This window comes from Aricia agestis, chromosome 17 (assembly GCF_905147365.1).
Source record: "Aricia agestis chromosome 17, ilAriAges1.1, whole genome shotgun sequence".
Lineage (NCBI taxonomy): Eukaryota > Metazoa > Arthropoda > Insecta > Lepidoptera > Lycaenidae > Aricia > Aricia agestis.
This window is the reverse complement of record NC_056422.1, coordinates 2,610,455-2,633,783: the sequence shown is the minus strand read 5'-3', so window position 1 is coordinate 2,633,783 and position 23,329 is coordinate 2,610,455. Positions and strand designations below refer to the sequence as shown.

Below are 23,329 nucleotides of genomic sequence, written 5' to 3'. Positions count from 1 at the left end.
CATGTGACCCCCCCTTCGGACCGCGCCTGATTCCATTAAGTTTTGATTTGTAAATTCCCTGCGTAAATTATCGATGCAATTTATCTATGTGGAAGACAACTTGCATCGATGATTTTGGTTAGTTGATTAAGTTTATTTTGATATACTCGTAAGTAGAAGTAAGGTTTTTTTACATGATATCGTAGTCTCTATGTAGATAGAGACTACGATATCTGATACGATAGTGCTATAGAGCAAAAAGATAAAAATGGACTTTAATAAAGATTCCGTTTTTTTTTTGAGAGACGGAATCATTAAAAAGAAAAATATTACGATTTGAGGCACAGATTTGTACTAAATTTTAACATGGGTTGTTTATAATTAATAACACTAAAATTTTTCCCTCACTCTATACCCCGTGCACTCCGAATCCCGAAGCTAGTAATTTTGACTTAACAAATCCAAAGTCATATTTCATACCGATATAAAGTTAAATTTTGCGACCCCTCTCGTGGTCCACAGTCCACACCACAGAAATCCAAACAAAGCTTAGAGCTAGTAATTCCAGTGTACGTAGCCGACGAAAACCACGTTATATTTCTATTTGCAGTGCCCTACATGCCGCGATATTATTTTATGATCTAAACTTGTTCAACGTAGCTGAAACGAAAAGATAAGCTCTTATTTTCCTTTTGTTCTGTCGTACATGGATATACTTAATACTAATTTATTTGTTGAAAGAAAATATAGTTTTAAAAGTTTGTTTTCTCTCAAATCCTTCTATGACACTTAAATAAAGCGTTGCTGTATAATTGCAAGAAAAGGGACATATTTTGAATTTTTCAATTAGTTAAGTGTAAATTTTGCAAAAAGATTTTTTTTCATCTATTGGGGTTGAAAGGATAGTTAATTGTGTTACTGTTGAAGTATTGACTATTACTGTATTACTGCTCTTACAAAACAAACTGACTTTCCAAATGTGCCAGACAAACACAAGCACACGCATTCCGAAGACAAATATATTATATCCAGTCTACATTATTTGCGAAAAAGAATAACAATCCTAAAATAATGTTTAATTAAGAAATTATAAAACAACCCCTGATTCCAACTCTAATTGGTGTCAGCAAACAGGATGCAATCGATTAAAACATGGAGTTGGAAGTGACTTACAACATTTCATAATATTGTTAAATTCAGGTATTTTTTTTAGCTCTATGATGATTTACTATAATATCTAAGAATACTCTCGTTAATTTCAGCTTTTAAACAAAAAAACTAGATCAAAAACCCACCCGTTTGCTACAATCCCACTGTCAGACGTGTACACAGCCAGACAAACAGACAGTCAAATAATGATGACATTAGACATGAAACGTAAACTTATAATACCCCTCTTTTTAGCCTGGAGTATAATTCAGTTAAGAGTTGTTACAACTAAAAGCGATATTAAACCTCTATATTTCGAGAGAAGTAATAATTCATAGACTAATCACTTCTCTATAAATGGTTTCCGAGTGCAGTGTAATTGTTATTGATAACTCGACAGAATCTATTACTCACCGTTTTGTTCCCGCTAAAAGCACTTTTTCATGCCGCCATCTTTTCATTAAATGCAATGCTGCAAATGCTCCGACATTTTACGTTTATTTTTCTGTCTGTGTACTTATGTTGATAGAACTACAGCTCTTCGTAGTCTACGAGTTGTTTTAAAATAGAATTGTTTGATGTTAGCAATTGTATGTATCATTATAAAATAAACTGATATGTTTAAACGATGCAATCTTTGAGCTTAGTAGCGATTCTCTTGCCCATAGTCAGAACTTCTGATAATATGTCGCCTATATTTGCCTTCTGACTCAGAAGGCAAATATCTAAGGCGACATATTATCTGAGGGTCTAGACAAGCGGCAAGCGATTATCGTAAACGCCAACGCCACAAAATGTATGGGATTTGACATTAGTATTCGCTAGCGAAGCGATGGCTTATGTCAAATTGCATACATTTTGTTAGCGTTTACGATAATCGCTTGCCACTTGTCTACTAGGGCACGTGCCTTTGGGCTAGATTACTCCTACCTACTCCTACCTTGGCGAGTCAGTCAGTGGTCAGTCGCCACTGACTCGCTTCTCTACGCCGTACACCTAACAAAATATCCTCCTGAATCATACACCGCACGCAAGCTCCGAGGAATCGAAGGCTGAGGGTGTTTGCCTGCGTTCGACTGACTTAATATACCCAAGAAGTGTCGCTTTAGTGCAGTCACACTGTTAATCAGCATGGTCTTGTCAATACTCCTAATGCGTCGTTAATATTCAGTCCTGTTAAGACCAGGGAAGTTGGCAGATAAGTGAGTAGGGGAGTGGACAGCGCGAGAATGTAATTAGTCACTGGCGCTGCCATTCGTCATGCCGTTGCCGCTGCCCGACGCGGCGAGTGAGTAGAGGGCTGATTGTTAACACACACTCGCGTCGTTACTGTCGCACAAGTATTGCCGGCAGCGCGAGTAGCAGCGGCAGTGGCCTAGTGTCTGTCCAGATGAGGCGTTTTACGCGCGAAGTGTATACGCGCGTTTCAATTTCTATTGCATCCAGAATCCAGATACCACGTTTTACGCGTGTTTTTACGCTACAAACATGGACTCGAAGTTATCACGTTCCAATCAATTACGTCCATACGCCACGGACTCGTGCGTAGTACTGGACGCTTATCTCGACTCGCGCGTTTTACGGGCGAGTCGAGAGTCCCGCTCATTGCAAGCGTTTTACGCGCGAGTAAGAAAACGCGCGTAGGCATCTGGACGCGATATGTAACTTGTAGCTCTAGTATCTCGGGTACTAGAGCTACAAGTTGTTTGAAGCGTTTTACGCGCGAGTCGCTCACTCGCGCGTAAAACGCCTCATCTGGACAGGCTCTAAACCATAACATGTTGGGTATTTGACCGAAGACCGCGGCCCCCGGTAAGAAATAAAACAGCTGTTGTCAACATTTTATTGCAGCGAATACCGGCACTCGTCGTATCTGGCGAGCCAGCGGCGGCCGTTGGCCGTATCGGCGAGCGGCGCGGTGCAGCCGTACCCGCCGTTGCCGTTCACCATCATGTAGTCGAAACAGTCCGTCACGCCGTCGCTGTTGCAGTCCTGGAAAACATGATAATTATGTTCCTACAGGACTGTACTTTTGGAACAGACAAAATGTTTGTAGCTGTCCATCATATGTCACGTGCGCGCAGATCTGGTTTGCGCGTGTTTTTCCTGTCACATGTGTTGCCCGCGACAGGAAAAACCATATAGTAATAATAATAATAATATATTTTTTTTCAAACATAAATACACTGCACACACTAAAGCAAAAAAAAGCAAACAATAAACCAAAAGAAAAAATAAAACAAACAACAAAAAAAAAAAAATGGCATCATTAGGCATTGTATAATGCCGAAAAGGATACCCACTCAGATGTATTACCACGGCGCAGAACACTGCACCGCGGTACCTGATCTTCCGTGGTTCCTATACATATTACGCCTGACGCACGACAGATTCAACATAAATAATAATAATAATATATAATAATACTATACATATAATAATACAATAAAATAATAAAACATCATTTAGAATACATAAATAAGAGTACGGTAGCTGCTATTTACGATACGGCACGGCAAAACACCCGAACCTGTGACGCAACGACATTCCAGCTTCAGGAGATAAGTGCCTATTTCCCGCGCTTCAGTGCCTGAAACGAAGTTGTACGGGGAGCACGCGCACAGGTGTGCGCTCGCGCCGACCGCCTGTGACCTACATTATTATGTAGGTCAAGTTCATAGCATCTACCGAGTATAGTGCTATCAATAAATAATTAAATATATACCTACATATAAGACGAAGGGACTATTATGAAATTTAATACTTATAGTGCGGATTATACTGTAAGAAGAGTATTGTAAGTGTATTTTACATCAATATATTATATGTTATTAGTGACATGAAATATACTAGATACTTTATTTATTCTGTTTACTCTGTTTATATAAATAATAGAACTATTAGTGTACATTCAGTCAACATTTTCAATTCCTTTCAGGGACCGAAAGTTATGTGAACCCATTCTCAGTAACCAGCAACAACATAAATATCTATTATTTTGATGCCAAATTTTAAGCCGGTACACCTGGCAAGCATCTTCGAACTTCCTATATCTCCCGAACGAACTTCCGATATTGCGTCGTTTATTACTCAGCTCTTGGGCATGGAAGTGAGTATGAAAGTGGGCAGCGCGAAAATGCCGCTGCCGCTGCCTGACGCGGCAAGTGAGTAGAGGACTGAGTGTACCTAAACACTAAGGGTTGATTGAGACCGCAACGAGACGAGGCGAGGCGAGGCGCGGCGCGGCATAAAGCTTAGGACAAACCTACGCGTCAGTGACGGAGCGTCAAGTTGTGTCAAGTTGTCAAATGTGTTTTTTGTAAACAAAACACACATTTGACAACTTGACGCAACTTGACGCTCCGTCACTGATGCGTAGTTTAAGCCTCAGCTTAAATTTGTATGGAATTGACAGATTTCAATCACGTGAGACGTCTTGCGCATCTGTCAAATTCATATAATCCCACCAAAAACATTTTCATGTAAAAATGTTGCCAAGATGAGAACATATAGTTCGTGGTGTCAAAAAGTTGTGAGATCTCATGTAGAGCCAAGTTTTTAACATTACATACTCAGCCCTAAATCTAAAAAGCGCGGCAAAATATTTGATAATAATATAATGTGTCAGCCGTACGAGAAGAACCCCCACTCGCGTCGTTACTGTCGCAGAAGTCTAGTAGTTACGCATATTGCGGTCTCAATCTTGTACTATTTTTGATGAAGATTATATTATATTATTAATCTGAGTTTCTTACTTTTCCAAACCTCTGCAAGTACCCGAGTATGATGGTTTGGGCGCAGTCGTAGCTTCGCGCGCAGTCCTCCCAAGCTGCAAAACATACAGAAAATACTTTGTTAATATTGCTAAAGTTAATAGATACCCTTATAAATAAAAATGTTTAAATATAAATATTATGTGTAATCAAAAAAAAATTTAAACGCGAGTGGAAGAAGTGGGCAACGAATAATTTGAAAATGATCGTCTTTTTGCACAAATACAGGCTTTAGGATCAGAAGAATTTACTTTTAATATAATAGTCTTATAGTCAGATATAATATTATAGTCAGATACTTTTAATATTATATTAGCCAGATGATGAAGTATGGCTACAAGGTTTGTTAAAATTATTAGGGGAATAATAATGGTCAATTCACACAGAAGTAGCAGCGCAGTGGTGAGCATTTTCAGTGTCATAATCAAAAGTAAAATAAGTCAAAATCAAGAGATACTATGTATCTCAATAATGAAGATAAAGCTTAAAATCATATTATGACACTGAAAATGCTCGCCGCTGCGCTGCCATTTCGGTGTGAATTAACCCTAATAATTGTCCTCTGATTATTATAAAATGTTAGTTATCCAATTCACCCCATGTCCACAATAAACAATACAAAAAATCATAAAAAAAATTCCCAAGCGTTTTTAAAACCATGTATAAACTTGTCAATCAAAACACCCACCGCGGTTCCTCTCAGGGTCGTCTTCGGGAAGGACGGGCCTTCCGGCGTCCACCCAGTACACCCGGGAGATGTTGAAGGGGCCGCAGTATCCGCCCCTGCACGTCGCACCCTGGTCGCACTTGGTCGACACGTAGCACAGGCAGCGGAAACACGCCTCTGATAGGTTCGGGAGGAATATGCCTGGAAGAATAGTTAATTTCTACAAAAAGAACTCTCTCTCTCTTCGTGCCTCTCCAATTACTGAAGGTTGGCAGTCATGCTCCGACACTTTTCCTTGTCCAAAGCGAGTCTGAAAAGTTCTTTATCCCTGTCCATTCTCGGATATTCCTCAGCCAAGATGTTTTGCGTCTCCCTGGTTTTCGTTTCCCGTCAATCTTCCCCATCATTATGGTTTGAAGAAGCTTGTACTGTTTGTTCCTGAAGATATGGCCCAGATACGCGACTTTTCTTTGCTTGATGGTACGAACAAGTTCCATCCAAGGGGAGTAAGGGGGAGACTTACCATCTATTCCTCCCCAAATGTCAACCTCACCTGCACGTGGTATCCCCTGCTAGATAACGGACGAGGCTCTGACGACCGATCAATGGCGGTATAACCATTCTCCCACCCAATCTATTGGAAGAGGCAGCGGTGGCCTTTAGGTCTAAATAACTCCTGAAAGTTCCGACAGTGGAAAGCAACGGGAAACTACCACTGATTATATTCCCTAGTTGATTAGCTCCGACACAACAACCATGGAAAAGTCTAACAAAAAGAACTGCGAGAAACTAAAGTCTAAACATAAGGTTTTTTTGCCAAAACTTTAAAGGCAATCTACCTCAGCATCGGCTGGTGTATAAAATTTATTTTATTTATTTATACATATTATTTTATAAAAAGCTTGATGTTTTCCACAACTTCGTCGCGCCTGAATTAGTCTATCGCGCGGAAACCGTACATTTTTCGAAACAAAAACTACAATACGTCATAATATTTACGTAGTAACTATAGTAATCTGTGATAATGATATTGTTACGGATACGGACACACAGTGCCATCTAGCGTTAAACCAGCGGGACTTATCGGGGGAACACAGACAACGTAAATCCTACTTCTGACACCAGTTGTTACGTGCTAGGGTTCGAAGGTGTAGTGCTTAGTGTTTTAGACCTAGTGCTTTGTGTTAGACCTGATTAAAGTCTTCTTAAGAGTTATCAGGTCTTTCTCTCCAAATCCTTCGAACCCTAGCCACTTAATAGATAATAGTTGCCCTAGCACGTAACAATATTATGTCTACATTCCAAGACATCGCCACACCAACGCTTATTAAATATTATATAAAAAACTCAAAGCAGATATGTTACTACCGCGCGCGTTGTGAAGCTTCAAATACGACCCAACTGGGTCGTCTTTTATTTAGTCTGTCTCTTTTATGTAAATGGCATTTCGTATCTTTTGTTTCACTTATCTGTCAGATTTGTCAATGTTGTTCGGAAGAGATTTAAACCGGAAAATAGTATGAACGTAACAGATCTGTATAAGTAGAATATCATTGATACAGATAGACAGACTGATCAAAAGACAGACAGATAGCCTGCTGGGCTAAAATGGTAACTTTTAGCAATTCTCAATCAATTCAGCGACGATATTACGAGCAATATCGTCGGTGATTCATCTAATTTTGTAAAATAGCGTCCTACGTCAACGGCAATTCAATTCATTAGCAGATTCATAATTAAAACTGTATTGCCATTCTGAAAAACATAAAAACGAACATGACCGGTTTTTTTCTACATTTATTTATGATTTTATAAATGATCCACGAAATATTTGATATAATTGTTATATTTTATGTATTAAACTGTACATTTATTGTATATTTGTTCATTAAAATCATTTTGTTGTTCAAACAAAATGTTGTTTAATAATTTCACCATAATCTTCAAATATCGTTATATTTTCGTAACGTTACTGCCGCAAGGGCATCTATGCCCATATAACAATATGAAAATTTAACCGATACTTGAAATTATTAATTATATGGAAACATAATATGGTGATTTTGATTTAAAGAGAAGTATCCTAAGCATATGCTACCAAAAAGTAAGATTTTGCACCAAGGTATGCTATGGTTCCGAAGATACTAAGAGAACTCCGGATTCCTTATAGATAAAAGTTTGAGGGTTCCGGCGTTGTTTTACGAAGAAAGCATATTATTATGCTACTATGTAAATTACATTTATCATCATCACTAACATCACACCACAGACCAATTATACATAAGACTCTTGAATCCCATAAAAAACAGCGTGTCTGCAGTTTTTAGGTCTCATCTGAACGATAGATGGCGTTGAGTGTATCAAATTAGCCTAACAAATAAAAAATACAATAAATAAATGCACCATCTAGTAGACTATTTTTAAAACACGTTCACAAACTGCAAAATTCTCCCAAAGATGTCGCTGATTAATTTTAATCGGAAATGACATTTATTAAAGCTTTCTTAACTCTTTTAGTTTTTGGCTCTTTAAAATATCTATATTTTTTTATAAATATAGATACTAAAAAAATAGATTTTTTTTATTCCGTCGGCGGGATTCGAACTTTCTGTTTTCGCGTAACTTTCTGCCGCGCACTGTAAAACTCTAGAACGAACTGTCACCAGCAGTATTTCCGGACCTATACGACCTGCAAACCTTCAAGAAGAGAGCGTATTCCCTCTTAGAAGGCCGGCAACGCACCTGCAGCTCTTCTGATGTTGCGAGTGTCCATGGGCGACGGTAGTTGCTTTCCATCAGGTGACTCACGACTCACAAAATTACGCTCGTTTGGCCTCACCCTAAGGGTTCCTTGTTGACTACGGAACCCTAGAATATGCGTCATGTCGAATTTTTTTTATGAAATAAGGGGGCAAACGAGCAAACGGGTCACGGCTTACGGTTCACTGAATAATTAAATTAATCAACAATCTTGCGCGTAAATAAATAGTACGAGCACACCCGCGTGCACTGTGCAGTGTTCGCTGTAAATAAGAACAAGTATGACATGTCCGTGTTCGCGTGGAATGGCGCGTAATTTCAAACGCGGTACAAGACGGTAAGTATAGATGTCCGCATCTAGCACAGTAAAATTTAATACAGACAGACAGACGGCCTGACAGACCGAAACTATAAGGGTTCCTTGTTGACTACGGAACCCTAAAAAGTAGGTAAGCACAAATCTTGAAAAAACTTTGGTGCTCGCAGTTGGGCTTTGAGTGAGATTTCGTGCGTCTACTAACATGAACGGAAGGTGTCGCATCGAACTGGCATCGTTGCATACCAAAAATTACCGTTAAAAATATCAGTATTAATAACGTTATTTTATACCTATAGGTATCTAAAAATGTTACCCACAGACTTGTATGAATATTAACGAAATGTGTCGCGTCGAACTGGCAACGTCGCATACCAGAAAATAACGATATTTTTACCGGTAATAATAACGGCATTTTTTAAACTATATTTATATGTTATGTTACCTACTAGATATCGTTAAAAATATCGTTAAGCTACCCTTATAAAATAACGGTACGTAACGGTAACGTTATGAAGCCATGCTATATGCTGGCAACATTTTTTACTTTAGTCATGTTTGTATACAAACTTCAAAGTTTTGAAACCGACTTTTCTTTAGTTAAACAATTTCTATAATGTATTACGACATAAGAATAGTTCTAAGATCAAAGATGACGTTTATAGTAACATTTGATGATTCTGCTAGGTATTTGACAGAAAAGCAATTCGGATTTATTGGACTATTTTTACGACTTTTCATAGAAAAATGTCAAACAAATGAATTGCTTAGTACGAATCATTAAATGAATTGCACGTTAAGAGAAGTTTAAAAATGAATCGTAAATGATTCATTGTATGATTCAACTAAGCAACAATTTTAGCCCCGCTGATTGACAGGTGCATCTTACGCTTTTTTATTATTGCAATAAATAAGTGTGGAATACTTACGATGGTTTTGACAATGTGACCAAAACACAAGAACTGTTAGGAGTAACAGCGGGACCGGCCGACATATTCGGACTATCATGGTGGCACTGAAATTATAATATAAAGTTATATTAGTCCAGGGGCGGATCTACTTAAAGGGTTTTTGGGCTGCAGCCCAGGGCCCTGTGATAGCAGAGGGCCCCCAACCGAACTGAAACCAATAGACGATATTGTCAATAATAAAATTTATCTAGAATTAAAAAAAATCCGACCATAAGGTTGACAACATTGGTTGCGATCAATCAACCCGTGTGCGCATCTATCATACGGAACGGGGAATGAGGCATTTTTTTATTTGTTTAATTTGATTATCAAAATGGTAATTAGTTGAGTAATTAGGTAGGGCCCCTAAGCAGTATTAGCCCCGGACCCCACAAATTCAAGATCCGCCCCTGGTTATATCTTTAAAAATAATGACTATGAAGGTTTTATTTGAATAAAGGTCTAATAATTTAAGTTCCGCAATCCGCCTGTTTTATTTTACCTTAACAGTAAGCATTAAGAGGATACATCAGGGGCTAGAGAAATGAAAAAAAAGTACGTGTAATATCTATAGCTGTCTCCCTTACCTCAAGCCTATACCGCAGAACGCGATAGAGACAACTGCAGAAAATCAACGATTCGTTGTCCCCTGATTCCTTCTCCAAAACTTAACCGATTTAAGTACTTTTTTCATTAAAGATTAAAGAAAGACTTGAGCTGTGTTCCTATGTTTTAATTTTTTTGTATAATTTAGCCAAATCTGTTTTCTGGATGCTTGAACACAGCGGAAAATCTGGCCACTTTTTTGGGTTTTTGAACGTTCATATCTTATTTAATAATTAAATTATGAAAAAATAGAAAACATAGGGACATTGTATTAGTGGCCGTAGATATTCAGGAAAAAAATTATAACTCTACTAGCATTATCCAGGGAGAAAACAGGGGACAGCGTTTGTATGGAAAAAAGGGCGGTGTGGACTCCTCTTAATATATAGTAGGAACTCGATTAACCGGACTAAATATTTTTAAGGCATTCGAAATTCGAATAATGGAAAATCCGGATAATCGAATGTATGAAGAAAAGCGTGTTCATGCTTTAATGTACATAAGGTGTACATAAGGTACTACATAATCATATATTTCGATTAACGTGTTTGTTAAAACACAGAAAATAAATGTTTATTATGAAATTATTAAGGTTTTCTGATGATAGTCCAGATAATCGCGAATCCAAATTCCAAACCAAGGGCCGGATAATCGAGTTTCTACTGTATTTAGCATAAACTTACCTGTATTCGTACTTTTCACTTATTATTTATTACAACTCAATATATATTATTAAACTATTGCGCCAAGCGTGTGTCCTGCACTAACCGCACTATAGTTATGTAAATCAGGTTTGTATCAAGACTCAAGATCAAGTTTAATAACTAGTTCAATACTCCGCATGCACTAGGAACAGGTAAAGTAATAATTATTTTTAATAAAGTTGTTATTTTGTAATTTCCTCTTTTGATATCGCCAATTCTTGTTTGCTGTCTCTCGTTGCTTTCGGATTCAATATGAAAGATACAATAATTGAAACAAAAAAAAAAAGCTCGACTCGACGCCCCCACCGATAATCGTAAATAATAATAATAATAATTTTGTGTTTCGACTGCAATAAAATGCACATATAATATCCCATTAACTATGTCCACACTGTGCACTTTCATCTTCAATTGTCGTCATAAAATTTCCTATGGCGCATTCAATAATTGAATGCGTCAAGGAACGCAACGCCAATATTGTCATTTTCGAAGTTTTGGATACGGTCAGAGGGCATGCGTCGCGGGCATGCCTCACGTTCGCTGTTGACTGCGCTATAATGCATGCATTTGACGAACAGAAAAAGGCACAGGACAAAGCTATTGCAATATTATTCGGGAAAATTGTTTAGGATAAGAATATTGGTAAACACCTATTACTTTACTATTCGGTGATTAAAAAATATTGTACACTTTATAATTATAGTCATTGTCGTTTATTCCAATAATTTTCTATTATAGGGACCGTGCAGAGCGAAGACTGCCACTAGTGACGAGTAGCCGAAACTTTTACGAAAATTTTTTTGTCAAGCTCTAGTCAAGCTACGGAAAATTATAAGATTTCTTGAGAAATTTGAGTATTTTCAAGAATTATTTCAGTGATTGTTGTATCCGGATGTTCTAATACATACAAGAAAAATAAAGGCAAATCGAACGATGTAAAATTTTACTATTTTCCTGCCAAAAGTATTCACATGCCTTGGCTTATTGAAAAACGAAAGAAATGGATAAGATCCGGTAAAAACATACGTAAGCATTTAAAAAGTTCCATGAATGTTATGTGTAGACTTGTAAAAACACTGAATTTTGTAGATTATAAACGTAAATTCATTTTTGATGAACACAATATGAACCTAACCTATAACCGTTGCTTCTTTCAGTAAACATCCAAACTGGCTTCCATCTAAATTGATATAGGTACGTACATAAGCACCTTTCATTTAATTGGCATAAATTTGCATCAAAAGTAAGGATAATTTGGAGAAGTCCTACCAGGAATTCAATAATGAGGATAGTATTGAACTTGTTAAAGTGTTGGTTCTCAAAAGGATGATTCTTCAAGTAGGAAAAAGATTAATCTTTTTCCTACCACTATTAATAGTGCAATCTTTGTGTGTTATTTAAAAAATACTTATATAGTGTTTGCACTGATGAGGTACACTAGTTATAAATAGTGACAGACAAAAGTTGTAAAGATGGTATCGAGCGAATCGCAGAAGGTTGATGAAATAAAAGCATTTATTTTAGTGAACTTATTTTATTTTATTAATCCACAATTATTCTATTGCATTTTCAGTAATTATTATAAGCATTTTTGCATCTTCATTATTTTATTGCAATATTTATCAAGTTTTTACTTTCTATGCTGATGGATGCTACTAATTACTTTTTCAGATAATATTTTCTTAGATAACTAGATAAGCTTTATATATTTTTGAAATTTGGTATGGATTTACTTTGAGCCCCAGGAAAGGATATAGGATACTTTTTATTCCGGGAAAATGTACGGTTCTCGCGCAATAAATGATTTTTGGCGCAACGGAGTTGCGAGCGTCATCTAGTCTTTTACTTTAATCCTTCGATCGCGCTTTCTTGGAAATCTGTTGTTATTCTCGCGGCCGCATGTGGCAACTTGGGAGTGTAAGTATTAAACCATTTTATAGTCTAAAACATAAAAAAACACTTATAAACTAGCCGGGGTCAAAGAGAATGCGAAGCCAAAGTCACTCACAAGTTACTTCTTTTACTCGCATCGTGTCGCTGCTGTCGAATTACGACGCCCTCTATAGTTTCTGCACGGTCCCTATAGGTAAAATAAAAATAATATGTATGTTTGTTTTAATACATTCGTTATTTGATGACATAAATGTCATTGTTGCAATCAAAACAGCTCTAGGGTCAAAAAATACACTCTGCAGACTGGCTCTATCATTTTAACATTACTTATAATCATTGCACTTAACTAAAATGTTAATCATAACCCTCATCAAAAGAGTTGGTGTCACAATAATCAATATCATATTTGGCTGCTTAACAGCAGCCAAATATGATATTGATTGAAATCAATTTTTTTGAAAACCAACTGTAGCATATTCTAGAGTACAAAAATGGTTAATGCTTCTTCCTGTAAGTGATGTTTTGTATGTAGCATTTATGTACTATGTTTCTAAAATGATTTACGCTTAAACCACTGAACCGATTTTGATAAAATTTTGAATGCAGATGCTTTGAATCAATTAAAATGACATTAGATACTTTTTTCCCGGAAAATGTACAGTTCCCGAGCAGTCAACAAAAATGAATTTGGCTTATGATATCGATATAGAGTACATGTAGATATTAGTGTAAGGTTTTGGAAAAGGAATAGGATAATATTTTTTATCATGGAAAACGTTCGGTTTTCACGCAATAATCTTTATTAATTTGCGTTTAAACTGCTGAACCGATTTTGATTAAATTTAGTTAATGTAGAAATAATTATTTTATCACGTGCAGAGTTGGGCAATGTAGATAATTTAACGAATGTTAGGAATGACTTTACCACTTGATGTCTTCCAAAACGACCGCTGGTCGTTCTTACGTCTATGACGACTTAAGACATCCAATAAAGCTAGCCAGGGATAGTCAGACATTCTTATTTTTTTAATGAAGAAAGTCTGACTATTCCTGAATTGACTTGAGTCCTCTGGGATGACTGATGCTGGTCTGAGACTGGAGTCTGGAGATGAGTGGACTGAGATGATCACCGCGATATGATGGTCGTCCGACTCAAATTCTACAAGTTGTCCAAAATAAAACCCAACCAATATGCCTTTATGCTCCAAAGGTGCACCGAAGACGCCCTCTATAGTTTGTGAACCACATCAGAAAGAAGAGAGAGAAGGAGACATTTTCTGTTGTGGTATCGCTGGACACAGAGGGAGCCTTCGACAATGCTTGGTGTGCGGTAGGCAGCAATGTATTTACCCGAATAATCATGCAATAGTCGTTTATCATCAAATCGTTTTAACATATTTTTTCGCAATAGCCTATTGTCCAGTTTTTGATGTAAAATACAATTTTAAGTATTGTTATGGAATAAAGACATAACTTTTAATATCTTTGTAAATATCCACAGAAAAATTCTGAAAAAAATTCACATGTGTATTTTGACTTCTAGATGCCAAAAATAACAGCAAAAACCCCACAATAGCACATTGTCTGATTATTCGGTGGGGGCGTCGGACTGTAAATAGTAGTATTTATATCTCTTTCATGTAACAACCACTAACCTGTGATCATGCTTCCTTCCATAAAAAAAACATTAAAACGATACGATAATTAATTTAATTTAAAAAAAAATCTGTCTGTCTCCAGGCTGTGCTAAAGCTAGACTACTGAAATTTTCACAGACTGTGTATTTCTGTTGCCGCTATAACATAAAAACTAAATAAAATAAATATTTAAGGGGGGCTCCCATACAAAGAACGTTATTTTTGGCCTTTTTTGCTCGTCATCAATAATTTCAACAGCTAGGCACTTGACATTTTTGTTATAAGTCGAATTTAATAATTAACTAGCTATTTGACCGAGCTTTGCTCGGTATTCGATACAACACGAATAAAATGACATTTTCTAAAAATGATTCCTAACTAGATCGATTTATCGGCCCCGAAACCCCCCATCGTTGGAGCCGATTCTGAGATTCCGAGAGAGAGATATATATATATATATATATATATATATATATATATATATATATATATATAATTGGAATCTTGGAATCGGCTCCGATTTTCATGAAATTTAGTATATAGGGGGTTTCGGGGCCGATAAATCGATCTAGCTAGGAATCATTTTTAGAAAATGTCATTTTCATCGAATACCGAGCAAAGCTCGGTCAAATACCTAGTATATATATATACAAGAATTGCTCGTTTAAAGATGTAAGATAATAATATTTGAATAAATTAAGGGGGGAAAAACAGTAATTTTTTTCATACCAGGGGGTCGCATGATAAAAATTAAAAAGGTTGAAAAACACTGCTATAGTATTTATTTTTGTAAGCGCTTACCTAGCAAGTTGCTAGAATAGATCGGAGCCCTAGACAGTTCACAGTAATTGTATTCTACAAAAAACCTTAGCGCATCGAATGGGAAAAATGTAAATCCAGTTTAGTACAAGATTGGGCGTTTTCACACTGCGACGATAACGACACGAAACGATAGACGATACCACAGAATAGATACAATTTCAAGTTGTGCAAGAGCAAGCGAGATGTCACTATCAGTAACACTGCGTGGTAAAAAGAGACGTGTGATACAAGACAGCAGCGGGGCTAAAATGGTCGCTTTAAAGAATCATGATATGAAAATATTAGTATGGAAGTATGGATAATGGATATGGATTGATATCACCTTTTTATCTGGATTTTTTCATTAAAATTTAAAATGCAAGGTATGATCAATGGTGTTTTCCTAATTCTAATCTGTCACTTAGTATTGAATGTACCCAAAATATTCTCCTTTCTTTTCTTCGTTTTATTATTGCCGCAATAAAAGCGTACTTTTTACGCATTTTAACACGCACGTCGCTAGGCTAGCAACACCGTTACCAACTAAATCTAAAAGTCTGCGGCTGGCAGCGTACACGATGAAGTTGTCCAATTAAATTGTGACACTACGCAATTTAGTTTGTACGATAGTCGGCCAACTTGAATTTGTATATTATGTGCGGTGGCCCTTAGGTATCTATTCTGTGATATCGTCTATCGTGTCGTGTCGTTATCGTCGCAGTGTGAAAACGCCCATTGCAAAAAAGTTGTTTATAAATAATTATAATATGTACAAATAAATAACTAGATGACGCCCGCAACTATGTTGCATCAAAATTAGTTTATTTTCCATCGTACGTTTTTCCAGGATAAAAAGTATCCTATGTCCTTTCCATACCAAATTTTAGCAAAGGTTCAGCGGTTTTTTTTTCACTTTTGTATGGGGAACCTCGTGAGTCGTGACGCTGGGGCGCTTGCCAACTAGGGAATGCAATCTCGTTCTCGCGAGATCTCGGCCTTTTTTAGCGAGATTGATCTCGGACGAAAAAAAGGCGAGATCTCGCGAGTTTGACGAGATTGCACTTGAGCATAAAAACGTCTTATTTGAAGCGCGGACTGACGCAGACGGAGTTGCGATCACGGAGTCAAAACAAAGAGGAGCTGGCCTAAGCAGCTGTGCACTGTGATTCTCAACTAGGTCCTGAATTTTGACTTCTCGTTGTTTTGTTAGTTAGAAAAGAACTATTTTGTTACTAAAATATTTGTGTTGGATAGTGCGCTTTTATAATTCTGAACGTCAGTCGTGGACGCCGGGTCCCACGATAAAACGTTGGGTGTAAATTCAAAAATCAATCAAATATGAAATAGGCTAAAAATAGTTTTTTGTGTGGGAACAAAAAACTATTTTAGCCTATTTCATATTTTTGTTCCATAATATAACGGTACGGAACGGAATTAATTGAAGTTTAAGTTTATTGTTCTTACATATATATTTTTTGCATACTATTATGATTTCGGTTCTTTTTTTGTCCGATCTTCGTTAACTTAACTCTTTAAAATATAATATTCATTATATTATACAGGGCACGTAACAAAACTAAGTGATAATACTTTAGGGTGTGTACGTGTTCATTGTACAGAGGTCACTGTGAAAGTAGCAACGCTGAAATACCAAATTTTTGTTTCACTTTTGTGTTGGCAATAGGGAACGCAAATCTCGCGAGATTGGGGCTCAAGCGAGATCCCGCGAGTTTATGAATACAATACCTCTCTCTCGCGAGATCTCGAAATTGGCGAGATCTCGCGAGATTAGCAGTTTGGTTGGTTTTTTTGCAAATAATCACACTATTTGAATAAATTACGAAAAATTACTAAATATTATAAGTATTATAAAATTAACATTCATTTTCACGATTTTTTTTCAATATAATTTTATGCATCAAACATCATACAAAATCAAATAGCAAATGAAAGAAACGGCCAGTCTACTCTTCTAAGGCTGGCCTCACACAGCCGAAATTTCATAATCGGAAATTCATATTATTAATTCAGAAAGACCGGAATACCATACAATATCTACTGATATTGTTCGCTCCACACACATTCTGATTTTTTCAGATTATGAATTTTATAGATCGATCTGTAACTTGTAAGAATATGAATTTCCGATTATGAAATTTCGGCTGTGTGAGGCCGGCCTTATGCGGTTTTATAATTTTGGACGTGGCGGTAATATCATGGACGTCCGCGGTAAAACGATAACATAGGGAAAGTAAAATGTATGGAAATATATGAAGACGCTTTTAAATTTCCGTCGACGATAACTTTTTAACGTGCACGTTAGAGGACATCACAACGTTTACACTTCTGAACTGCACAAAACGTCCGCGGTGCGTAAAATCAAAAGGGCATTGAACGTACACCCAACGTTTTATCGTGGGACCCGGCGTCCACGACTGACGTTCAGAGTTATAAAAGCGCACTATCCAACACAAATATTTTAGTAACAAAATAGTTCTTTTTTAACTAACAAAATAACGAGAAGTCAAAATTCAGGACCTAGTTGAGAATCACAGTGCACAGCTGCTTAGGCCAGCTCCTCTTTGTTTTGACTCCGTGATCGCAACTCCGTCTGCGTCAGTCCGCGCTTCAAATAAGACGTTTTTATGCTCAAGTGCAATCTCGTCAAACTCGCGAGATCTCGCCTTTTTTCGTCCGAGATCAATCTCGCTAAAAAAGGCCGAGATCTCGCGAGAACGAGATTGCATTCCCTAGTTGGCAAGCTCCCCAGCGTCACGACTCACGAGGTTCCCCATACAAAAGTGAAAAAAAAAACCGCTGAACCTTTGCTAAAATTTGGTATGGAAAGGACATAGGATACTTTTTATCCTGGAAAAACGTACGATGGAAAATAAACGAATTTTGATGCAACATAGTTGCGGGCGTCATCTAGTTATTTATTTGTACATATTATAATTATTTATAAACAACTTTTTTGCAATGGGCGTTTTCACACTGCGACGATAACGACACGACACGATAGACGATATCACAGAATAGATACCTAAGGGCCACCGCACATAATATACAAATTGAAGTTGGCCGACTATCGTACAAACTAAATTGCGTAGTGTCACAATTTAATTGGACAACTTCATCGTGTACGCTGCCAGCCGCAGACTTTTAGATTTAGTTGGTAGCGGTGTTGCTAGCCTAGCGACGTGCGTGTTAAAATGCGTAAAAAGTACGCTTTTATTGCGGCAATAATAAAACGAAGAAAAGAAAGGAGAATATTTTGGGTACATTCAGTACTAAGTGACAGATTAGAATTAGGAAAACACCATTGATCATACCTTTCATTTTAAATTTTAATGAAAAAATCCAGATAAAAAGGTGATATCAATCCATATCCATTATCCATACTTCCATACTAATATTTTCATATCATGATTCTTCAAAGCGACCATTTTAGCCCCGCTGCTGTCATGTATCACACGTCTCTTTTTACCACGCAGTGTTACTGATAGTGACATCTCGCTTGCTCTTGCACAACTTGAAATTGTATCTATTCTGTGGTATCGTCTATCGTTTCGTGTCGTTATCGTCGCAGTGTGAAAACGCCCAATCTTGTACTAAACTGGATTTACATTTTACCCGTTCGATGCGCTAAGGTTTTTTGTAGAATACAATTACTGTGAACTGTCTAGGGCTCCGATCTATTCTAGCAACTTGCTAGGCAAGCGCTTACAAAAATAAATACTATAGCAGTGTTTTTCAACCTTTTTAATTTTTATCATGCGACCCCCTGGTATGAAAAAATTATTGTTTTTTTATGGAATAAGGGGGCAAACGAGCAAACGGGTCACCTGATGGAAAGTAACTTCCGTCGCCCATGGACACTTGCAGCATCAGAAGAGTTGCAGGTGCGTTGCCGGCCTTTTAAGAGGGAGTAGGGTAATAGGGGAGGGTAGGGATGGGAAGGGAAGGGAAGGGAATAGGGGAGGGTAGGGAAGGGAATAGGGTAGGGGATTGGGCCTCCGGTAAACTCACTCACTCGGCGAAACACAGCGTAAGCGCTGTTTCACGCCGGTTTTCTGTGAGAACGTGGTATTTCTCCGGTCGAGCCGGCCCATTCGTGCCGAAGCATGGCTCTCCCTCGTACAAATATCATGTTAATTCGTTATCCATAATTAATAAAATAGAAATCACTATATAGTATAAAACAAAGTCGCTTTCTCTGTCCCTAATCCCTATGTCCCTTGTTCCATTAGTTAAAGTTATGGTCAAAGTTATGCTTATAGTTAAGGCTAATTTAACTTTAACTTTGACCACAGAATTTGACAGAAGACGTTGCTGCCCCCGTAGACAAGTGGCAAAACGCTAACGCTAGCGCTAGAAAACGTATGGATTTGACATTAGTATTCGCTAGCGAAGCGATGACTTATGTCAAATCGCATACATTTTGTAGCGCTAGCGATAGCGTTAGCGCTTTGCCACTTGTCTACAGGCCCTGGTCCGACAAGGCTTTATAGGAACGTGGGCGGAGGCGCTGCTGCTAAAGGAGAACTGTCAAAAATGGAGTTTTTGTATGATGACATGGTTAGTTCCTTTTTTCGCCACGTGCATTTAAAGCCTTGTCGAGCTCTATGGTTATGGTTAAATATGGCGTCTTGATGGCGTCCATTTTTAACTTTAACCAAAGATTTGACATTTTGCATTGTAGTTAAAGTTATAGTTAAAGTAAAACCATAACCATTTTGTCGCTTAGGCCCTTTCCATTTCTTGATGTTCCATTTCTTGTTTTCTATGAGAGGTCGGGCCGGCCTCGCATAGAAAACAAGCAATCTAAAACACATCCAACACGGTTTTTTACTTTAACGCGGAATTACCCGCGATCAAAGCTATGTTAGGTATATCTCAATAATAATAATCATTCAATGACCGAGTGCCGTCGTAATATTATTAATTGACTATTTCTTGGTATATTCCACGGAGCTAATGCAAAGGTGTATTCTACGGAATTTTTTAATCTGTATACGGCCGGCGGTAGGGAATATAGACACGTCTCAGGCAGTGAGTTCAGCGTAGCGGTCAGATTTATATGTACTTAAAGGCTTACGAAGGGCCGGGTTAATAAATACAGCTTAAGGAAAAATCGGGGGTATTCTAGAATATAGACTTTGCTTACAAATGGCGGATCGTTAAATAGGTTTCAATTAAGTATTATGATTTTTAGTTAATAGTTTCTGAGTTTCTTTGAATTGAGAATGCAAAATATTGAACATACAGTTCAATATTCTGATTATAAATTCTAATACAAAAGTGAAAAAAAAGTCTCTGTTAATGTATTATCACTTAGTTTGTTACAACCTGTATATAATAAGTTGTCGTTGTAAATTTTGCTTGTTCAAAGCTAACTATTTAAACTTTGTGAAATTGATCGCCTGCACAAACTCGAAACATGCGTTCGCGGCAGACTTTGCAAACTTAGCTAAGTAACAACTCATTTCAGATGACATAGCTACGGACTAACTAATAATGAGCTGAGTAACATGTCATTAAAAGTTTCGCGCGCTCGGATCAAGCAGGGTTACCTGAGGTTGTAATCACATCAAAACATTTTCATACCGAATAAACTCATTAGTGGAAACCGCAAAAATAATGAGGCTACTGGCCGTTTTCTCCGGGAAAAAATCTCTTAATTTTCGTAAAAAGTCGTTATTTTTTATTTAACGTTCGCCCGTAAAAAATGTAATTCGGAATTATTTGTTTTTATGTAACACAATTCGTAATAACCGTGAACAAAGAAACAATTAAATTGAAAATGTTTACACGTACTTTTCAATTTAAATATATTTTGTAAACCGAATTGGCTTTTAAACCTAAAAAATTGCAGCCTCTAAAGCTTAGGCGTTTAGATCTTTACCTAGAGCTCTCTTTACATACAAAATACATACATCGTAATAATTTTCACATTATACAACTTGGGATTCCACAAATAACTTTGGATATTTTGATAAAGGCTTAAATAATTAATTTAAATTACAGCAAGGAACCTTTTCTCATAAATAAGGAGGCCGATTTATCGTTAATCCTCATCGGGTGTCCCTCCGGGAGCCGCTCTACTTCCCCAACCTCATTATATTCACAATAAAAATTCAATCTACCCTCTTGTTACGGATTATTATGCTCTTCATGGTCTTTTGGTCTTGTGACTGGATTTTTGCAAGAATCCTGTCTAAAGACCTAAGGATTGTGAGAGATTTCTGTGGTTTTTACAGCACCTACTTGCTACTTGCTGCTGCACTGTAAAACAACCTGACCGCCTCACTCAGAGTCCTGAGACATTCAATAGTGAGGTGACGCCGCATTAAAGTAAAAAACCGTGTTGGATTACTTGTTTTCTATGAGAGGCCTCTCATAGAAAACAAGCAATGGAACAGCAAAAAAATGGAAAGCACGTAAGCGACAAAATGGTTTTCGTCGCGTAATTTAAAAACTATAAATATATTTCATATAAGCTATGGGCAAATTAAAGTGTATGTGTTATAGTCAAAGTCCGATACACAGTCTCTTCGCGGAAGGACTGGTTTATCCTAGGTTTGGCCAAAGCCGTCAGGCGATCCCCGAAATACATTTCAATTTTGCCCTTTGCCTGAAGTATTTTTAGTCAAACCCAGGAGCTCCTAACTTTTCAGTCAAACGTGGAAAGTAAATTATTCTGTTTCGGTTTTGGCCTAGTCAATCCTAGAAGCGACTGCAAAACTCGGTCAAACGTTGATCTGAACATGCTTAAACAGGTTCATAATGTCTCTCGCGGTGTTCGGACCGATTGTTTTGTCATTTCATGTTCGTTCATTGAGCGTGCGGGCGTGTAATTGTGTAAAATTGAAGATGAGTGAATCAAACGGTGTTGTTGTTACTAAAAACGTGGATAAAGAAGCTTTATTAAAACAATTAACATTAACATTAATGCCTCACCATGTCAGAAAAATGATTAATTTGCCACTTTAACTACCTAAGAAATTATTAAAACAATTAAAATTAAAGTTAATGCCTCACCATGTCAGAAAAATGATTAATTTTCCATTTTAATTACTTAAGAAATTATTAAAACAATAAACATCAAAATTTAAAAAATGTTATTTTTTTATACCTAATCTTACAAACTAACCTCCGTATATTCCAAAGCATTTATTTATTTATTTTATACTTTATTGCACATCGTACAAAAGGCGGGCCTAATGCCACACGGCATTCTCTCAAAGCATCTCAAATATAAAAGTGAAAATCACGTAAGCTGACCAATCAGGTGTCAGAACTGGCAGAGTTAAGCGGTTAAGACTTGAAAGCTGCTTAAATGATAAAATGCTTCCAAATATACGAAGATAAGACACTTCATACCTATATCGGAGTTTGACTCGCCAAACCCCGATTTAATAAAATTGTGTTTTGACGTTTGCCTGACCAAATTAGTCCCTCCCAGGTTTGACGAAAATTGTTTAGTCAAAGGCCGAAAATTTACATTTGTTTGGGCTTTGACTAAGTCATTCAGTCTGACCTGAGGATTGACCAGTCCAACCTAGGAGCGCCGGAGCTTCGGAGTTTGCCTATAACATATGCTTGAAACAATCTATGTACAAATTTTGGAAGCTTAAATCACTCTCCTCTGTTGGCAAAATAGGAATTCCTTTTTTTACAGAGGTCTTTTTGATTGATTATTCTGTGTTATAAATCGTGTTATGCTATGGGTAATTCAAATACAAAGACATGATGAATACTGACAATGAACTTTAATTTCTTAGCTTTAGTTATTGCTGAGAAAAATCGATATCGCAATTCGCTACAGCCAAATAATCAAGGCGTCGCCTTAATATAAACTCAATTCATTCATTTGTTTCCTCTACAAGTGTAATACAGTAAGTGGTAATATGATTTAACTCCAATAAATAGTAAGTATACAGGGTGTAACAAAACAAAGTAATAATACTTTTTAGTGTGTATGTGTTTGTTATAAAGAGTTCACTGTAAAAATAGCAGGGCTGAAAGAGCAATTTTTTTGCCCACGTTTTATATGGCCTATGAGTAAGCGCTCCAGTGCGATAAGTACCATGA

General features: G+C 37.1%; 1 protein-coding gene across 4 annotated transcripts; it reads right to left on the bottom strand.

The window, feature by feature from the left end:
- Positions 1-2,957: 2,957 nt before the first annotated feature.
- On the bottom strand, positions 2,958-20,933 carry LOC121735286 (lysozyme-like). Of its 4 annotated transcripts, none has more exons than XM_042126061.1 (5): positions 20,843-20,933; positions 9,574-9,659; positions 5,590-5,769; positions 4,884-4,957; positions 2,958-3,120 (listed from the first exon to the last, which is right to left on the bottom strand). In XM_042126061.1, exons 2-5 carry the CDS (start codon positions 9,650-9,652, stop codon positions 2,971-2,973), a joined length of 483 nt encoding a protein of 160 aa, XP_041981995.1. In that variant the 5' UTR covers positions 9,653-9,659; positions 20,843-20,933; the 3' UTR covers positions 2,958-2,970. The 4 variants fall into 4 exon arrangements, with proteins under 4 accessions (XP_041981995.1, XP_041981996.1, XP_041981994.1 ...); XM_042126062.1 differs by having other exon boundaries at positions 20,809-20,893; XM_042126060.1 differs by lacking the exon at positions 20,843-20,933 and adding an exon at positions 10,884-10,966.
- Between the last annotated feature and the right edge of the window lie 2,396 nt (positions 20,934-23,329).